Raw genomic sequence first — 7,366 nt, 5'->3', positions numbered from 1 at the left:
GATAGACATTGCAAATTTCTGTTAGAATGTCATGGCTACATAATCTTTTAATAAAAGAAGTAGTGAGTAGATATTTCCATGTCCAGATCTCTCACTCTCTCTGTCTCTCTGTCTCTCTTACTCATTCTCTCTCATCTATCTATCATCTATCTATCTATCTATCTATCTATCTATCTATCTATCTATCGTCTATCATCTACCTACCATCTATCTATCTATCTATCTATCTATCTATCTATCTATCTATCTATCATCTATCTATCTATCTATCTATCTATCTATTAATCTAGGGAAGAATACATTTGCAGTGATACATTGCATTTCACTCTGAATCTATGGGTTTCATATTTGTTTAGTTCCTCCTGGAATCAGTGAATCATTTGCCATAATGACAAACCTGGATTCCATTATCCTCCATAGTTTTATATATTTGATGAATCTGCCTTTTTGTGTGTGACTTCTTTTCATGCATTTCCAATCACAAATGCTCTCTTCACCCCACCCAAACTTTTAATCCATGTAGGCAATGGATATTCATGTCAGGCTACACCTCTGAGTGAACCCCAAGTCACCTTCCTTAGCTCCCATATCAGGTTAGGTGGTTTCTCATACACATGGATGCTTTCCTTCTTGTTTCATGTTTGACTTGGAGCCACCACTGGAGCCTCCATTATTCACGCCAATGTGTCGCTGTCACTTTGCTTTGCCACATCTAATGAGTTGAGTTATTCAAGAATAGAATGTGAAAAGGGGGAGTAAAGAGGCAGAAAAGGAAATGGAAAAGCTGTGTGTAGCTTATGATTTGAGCTGAATCTGATGTGTACATTTAGTATGCTACATTGTCAATTAAACTATCAGAATTTTTATTCAATATTGTGTGTGGTAAGACAGTTTGTATTTGAAGATTGGCTATATTAAAATATCAGATAACCTATTTTAATGCCTTCCAGGAAGATGGAATGAAAATACTGTTAAAACTATTATACTTAGAAGTTTTAAAATATTTTTTAATATTAGAAAACATGCTTCATATGTTCCTTCCAAGCAACATGAGCACAGTCATAGCAGATTAACTTTACCTATCTTTAAATAATCACATTAATTATTTCTTGTTAATTGACATTCTTTCTGGAGTGAGATGGAATATCAGCAGTGTTCTAATTTGCATCTCTAAAATGATCAGAGGTGTTAAAGATTTTTTTATGTATTTGTTTGATACTTATACTTCTAAGCAGTGCCTGTTCATTTCTGATGCCCATTTATAGATTGGGTTTTTAAATTTGGGAAAAATAGATGAAAATTGTAGGAAAAATTAGGTTCTTTTTAAGATCTCTTCTCTTGGAACAACCTTCAGAAGCACTTCTTTTTCGGGTTGAAGAAGTCCTTGTTTGCTAAACTTTATAGGTATCTGGAAGAGTGAAACAAACACATGAGGAAATAACCAATATTAAACCAACAATAGCAAAATAGAAAATGTACAGCAAAGACAGCAACTATTTACAAACACTTGAAAACTGTCATAAATACAATATACCTTGAATTGGCTATATATATATTTAAAAGTATGGCAAAATTGAAACAGTACCTCTGTTCATTTAAAATATACTTCATGAACACATGTTTTATACAAGGCCTAAGATAAAATCCTGTTGGTTTCTTTCAGTTTATGTATATAATTAAAGTAAATAACATAAGTTTGAGAATGTAAACTTGATCCTTAGACATTGTGGCAAACAATGTTTTGAAAATCATTAAAAAGTTAATTTAGTTTTAGCTGACACATACAAGGAAACCCTGATCAAGTATTATCCATTTCAAGTATATGAACAATCCTTCACTCCCAGTGTCTGGTAAGTTATATCATGTAAACCCATTCAGTTTGATAGGGCAAGGAAGCCTTCATGATACTTAATGCTCTGCTTTACTTTTCTGATATCTTCTTTTGTCTTTGAATGATAGTGTAAATGCTGAACTTCTGAGTCCCACAATTTTTAAATTATTTACACAATTATAAGTAGTCACATTGTTCAGGCTTGGGAAGGAGGCTCAAACATACTTTCTGATCTCAGTATAGGGAGAGGAAGCAAATCCTCATGAACTGTGAGAAATATTACCTCCAAATACTGGAAGCTTAGAGAAAGAATCTGCCTCACTTCAGAAGTGCCTCAGTGCATTCTATCTCAGAGTTAAGGCCCTGTATTTACACTTTCAGAGAATCTACACAGTTGTACTGAAGTCACAAATAAAATGAAACCAGCTCATTCTCTTCTCTCATGCAGAAACCCTGATGACAAAGAGGAGTTACTTATTCAATGTATGCATCTTGAGGGAGCTACTGTCATGAGGGAGCTTCCACAATCTGTGATAAGGAGAACACCATTCAAACATCATGACAATGGGATCATTGCACTTTATAATAGTTCACAATGGTCTCACTTTCAGGTCACTTAAAACTGAATCTAAGCATTTCTAAAGTGTAAAGAGATCACATATAATCATGCCATATCAATCTGAAGAGCATCTAGAAGATTTTTACACATTGTCTTCACTTGATTTTATCCAAAAGGCCGAGAAGTGATTACACTTTGTCTTCATAAAGCCACATATTCAAAACTCTAATAGTAAAGGAATTTAATATTGTATAATGGCCCCAGCCCATATAACAAAGAAATAAATAACAATCAACCATATACTTTTGATCTAAATGATACTCTAGGTTTAATATAATATTTCTTGGTAAATCCTTATTTGTATAGAAAGATTTGTCTCACCTGTGTTTCCTTACATGTTTGGAAGGAGAAGTTCTGTAAAACTCTGATGATAGCAAGTTTCATGTTTAGGAGAGCAAATCTCATGCCAATGCAGTTCCTGGGTCCAGTCCCAAAAGGCAGGTAAATATAGGGATCAATGTTGTTCTTGTTCTTCTTGCTGAATCTAGTTTCATAATGGTATATGAAAAAAAGTTAATAAACAAAAATGTTGCAATATTTAATGGTTGTAGAATGTCATGGAGAACTCTCTGCTCAAATAGTTATACACAGAAGGTTTTGATGGTTGGACATTGAAAATCCACTTTGCTTTTCTATGAGTTGCAAGCTACAGATCTTTTCCTTTAAAAAAAAAATACTAATTTTAATTAGAAAAAAAAGAAAAGCGATGAAACAGTTTCAGTACAGGTTAGTAGGATGTTTACAATAATTAATACATTGTATATTGTTGTTGTCTTTGTAGTAGTAATTCAGGGAACAAGATGCATACATGATACCTTGTCTAAACAATATTAGTAGAAACTTTTATTCTCAATGAACTAAGAGAAAGTAGCTGTATATCTATCCTAACTCTCTTGTGTATATATCTATATATATGTATCTATATATCTATATCTATATCAATATATCTATATCTATCTATTATCTATCTATCTATCTGTCTGTCTGTCTATCTATCATCTATCTATCTATCTATCTATCTATCTATCTATCTATCTTTTCAATTTTCCTCTCCCGACGGAGTTTTCAATCTTGTTAGCACAAGATAAATCTGTGAAAAAAATCAATTTTTCAGTACAAAAATGACATTCTTGTTCAGTAAGACACATTATAACATCCTTAGAAAAGACTCTGGCAGGGTGGTTTTATTATCCCAAAGCCCCTTTACCTTTCAGGGCAGAACTCCTCAGGCTCTTTCCAGTATTTGGGATCTCGATGAAGAACATAGATTGGTATCAAAACTAATGACCCTTTGGGAATGACCACGCCATTGATTTTAACATCTTTCTTACAAGTCCTCTCAAGTCTACCAGTAATTGGGTATAATCTGAGAATTTCATTCACTACCATGTCCAGATACTCCATCTGTACTAGGTCATTGTAGGTGGCAGGTTTCTGGAATGAAACAGATTTTCATGAATTAAGTTTTGGTATTATCTTTCAACTCAGGATATTCAATACTATTAAACTGTTAGGAAATGTGAAGAATAACTAACATTGGTAAAGAGCTTTATCACTGGCAAAACATTTAAATAGCTATCAGTTTCATTGGCCTGCTTCATAGCACATTGAGAAGGATATAATTGTGCATATGAGAGACCTATGATATCCTTTGGAACCCAGACCCTAAAATCTTCAACATTAACATGCACTACTTTTCTTTCTCATGTGAAAATACATGACAGATAGATTATAACAATTACACAAGGAAAACGTGCTGAAGTTTCTTATCTTTTAACAGAGATGCTACATGTCTATACTAAGAAAATAAAAGTTGCAAAATAGAAAATCTTTGTTCCTAGTTGAAAATTCCTGTATGTTTGCTTTTGACTGGATTGAAAAAATTGAAGAACACTTTAGTATATAAGAACAGCATAGTCTTCTTAATATGTAAGAATTGAGAGTTATATCATACATAAAACTCTATTGATATTTTTGCAGTGTAACTAGCACCTGCTTTCCCAATGTGACTTAAATTACAATTGGATGCTAACAGGGCACATATTTCAGTTACATTTTAAAGTTCTAAGGAGGATAGAACCCCAAATCACCTCAACCTTTGTAGTTAAAGAAGTTTCCTGCTTGGTGTTTCAGGACTTCACTGTGAGTTGAGAAGAATATGTTTTATGTTTACCTCACTGCCTAAAGAGCCATGTCAGCCCCAAGATTTTTTACTGCAAAAATATCAGTTTAGGCAGAGATATAAAAATGTATGGGAACTATGTGACTATTGGTTCATGTGACAGTGCAGAGACCATATTTTAGGCCAAGTGTTTGGGTCACAGGCCAGAAACTCTGGTTCATGACTTAGATTCTTCATCTCTATCTCTATAAGTGTGAAATGAAGATTTGTGTACAGATCTGAGTCAACCTTCCTACTCTAGGCAAAGCCAGCCTCATTCAGCATACAGACAGGTCAAAATATGACCAATAATATCTGTAGAGTCAAATAATCACACACCTCACTGAAAATGCTCATAAGTCTAGAGATGTAGATTTTCCTACTACATATTATTATCACAAGATAATGAATACAATAGACCAATGCACTCTAATGAAGATATTTTATTTTAAAATAATTTCCATGACATACATTTTCTTCTACATTTCATTTATTAATAGAGTGGTGAAAATAATTAATGCTTATTTTTTTGCGAACTATTCTAGAAGATGACTGCTATGGTTTTGTATCTAAATGCACCTTGTCAAAGCCTCATGCACTGATAGACGAGGATTTTAGAAGCTGGCTGCATCTAGAGTTTGTGATACCGGTATTAAGAATGTACAGTAATAAATTAGTCCATTAAATTGTTTAACATAGATCTGGGTATGAATAATTGGAAGGCCTAACTTGTGTGTGGATGGGACCACCAAAAAAGCTTTTAGCCTGGATGGGATAAAGCAGAAAGAAATGCTTTCTACTGCTCACTGTCTCCTGCATGTTCCATCGTGGACTGTTTCCTCCACTGCCATCCCCCTGTGTCATACCACTCTGTCTTGGAGCCAGCTGCCTACACACTGAACTCTCTAGAAACAGCGAGCTGAAATAAACCTTTCACCCTTAAAGCTCTAGGCATCAAGTATTTTGTAATAGCAACAAAGCAACCAAAATAGATTATGGTACTAGGAAAGTGGAATTTTTGTTGTGATGCCACTGGGTGCTGTAGTTCGGGAGCCTTTGTGACTAGCTTTGAAGAAGAACATAGAAAATTTTAATGTTGCTGGCTAAAGAAGTAGCCCAAGAATGCTGTGAGTCATGCTTGATGGGAGATTCTGGTCAGAGCTCAGAAGACCAGAATGCTGAATGCAATGCAACTATAAAAGATCAGGCTTAGTTGGCAGCTATTGAGAAGGATTCTATTGGCAGCTGGAGTCCAGATTATGTGTGCTGTGCCCTGTCTGACTATTTTTCAGTTTTTCACCTGTACAGAGACTGCTGAAAATGAGATTAAGTGTGGTAGACTTATCTGGTAAAAGAAGTTTCAAGGCAGTCAATGTTGAGGCATGTCTACTATTGAGAATATTTAGCAGATCTACCCTAAGAATCAAGGGCAAAAAGCCCAGAAGAAATATTTTAAAAATTTTAGATTTGGCCTGAAAGGAAACTCTAGAAATGGTATAGACTGCAAAGTGTAGCAGAGAACTTTGTTGCTGAAAGGATTGGCATAAAAAAGCTAAGTACTCTGAAACTCGACAATAGAAACATACGGACATCACAATAACCAACAAGGCTGCACCATTTGCAGCCTCAAATTTCTAAGGTTAAAGACTGCTTTCAAAAGAGACTCCTAGCGAACCATGTTTCAGAATGGCAGCAGACTTTGGCAATCACATGGTTCTTGTTTTTAGATGCATGCAAAATGCAAGTGGTGTCCAACTAATAAAGCTTCCACCTAGATTTCAGAAAAATGCCTAGGAGGGTAGGCAGTGTATCTCTGAGACTGCAGTGTGTGAAGCTGTGAGTGTGAAGCTGAAGGTGCAGTACACACCCCAGAAGGTTGGAGATGCCAGTAATGTGGATCTTTTGCAGAAAGTCTCAAGTTGTGAGCAAAGCCAGCTCACAAGAGAAACCATGAGAACTGCAACCATCAAGTGTCATGGGGGCAGAGCCACACCAACCTTCTGTTCATATTGCGTATTACACAGGATGCTAGACAGGGATCTACAGGATTTAATGTTTATCCTGATGGATTTTTGACTTGCTCTAGTTTTGTCTAGTGGTTCTGAGATCTACAGGTAACCCAGTTCTCACTGGGGCTTATCTTTGTATAAAGAGGAAGAGGAGTCAGAGGAGACCAATGCAACTTTTGTTATAGGTATTGTAAGAGGCAATACAAAGCCACTCCAGTGAAGGAGTAGTAGTGCTCAGAACTGAGTAACCACTGAATCTGGTGCTTTGCTCTTCTTTTGTGGGGTCAAGGTCATATTTCTTGTTTTATTGGCTATTTGGCTTGTTACTAGGTTTGATCTTGTGAGCTCATAGGGTAATTTGGGTAGGTGTGGCAACCTGCACTAGGAAGAACAGGCAACCTGCACTTACCTGCACATAGGCAGATGCAAAAACCACAAGCTGTCACATTCAAACCACAAAGCTTCCTGTAAAGTGCTTGTTTCTCATAACCACACAGAACTTGCATTCTGTAACCTCTAAAAAGGGCTTGGTTCTGTCTCTACACTTTGGTCCCATTTTATTCTCTCCCCTTATTTTGGAATGGAAATATTTATCTTGTACCATTGTATACTGGAAGTGTTTGATTGATTTATTGATTTGGACAAGGGCATCAAGATAAGGATTTGTGAGTAGGATTTTCTGCCGAGTTCCGGGAGCCCCCAGACACAGTCCTAGCCAGGTCCAGCACAGCTCAGGCCTGGCATAT

The 7,366-nt window shown here is 35.9% G+C and overlaps 1 protein-coding gene across 2 annotated transcripts in view; it reads right to left on the bottom strand.

Moving 5' to 3' along the window:
* Window positions 1-1,222: 1,222 nt before the first annotated feature.
* LOC101576638 (cytochrome P450 3A6-like) overlaps window positions 1,223-7,366 on the bottom strand; it is a 65,763-nt gene continuing 59,619 nt past the window's right edge. For both annotated transcript variants that reach the window (XM_023708683.1, XM_023708682.1), the window contains 3 exons: window positions 3,658-3,884; window positions 2,772-2,934; window positions 1,223-1,408 (listed from right to left, as the gene is read on the bottom strand). In XM_023708683.1, coding sequence (XP_023564451.1) covers window positions 1,313-1,408; window positions 2,772-2,934; window positions 3,658-3,884 — 486 coding nt within the window. In that variant the 3' untranslated portion in view covers window positions 1,223-1,312. The remainder of the gene's footprint in view (window positions 1,409-2,771; window positions 2,935-3,657; window positions 3,885-7,366) is intronic.

Source organism: Octodon degus, unplaced genomic scaffold, assembly GCF_000260255.1.
Source record: "Octodon degus isolate 3935 unplaced genomic scaffold, OctDeg1.0 scaffold00457, whole genome shotgun sequence".
Taxonomy (NCBI): Eukaryota; Metazoa; Chordata; class Mammalia; order Rodentia; family Octodontidae; genus Octodon; species Octodon degus.
The sequence above is the reverse complement of the archived record's forward strand: the minus strand, read 5'-3'. Positions and strand labels throughout refer to the sequence as shown.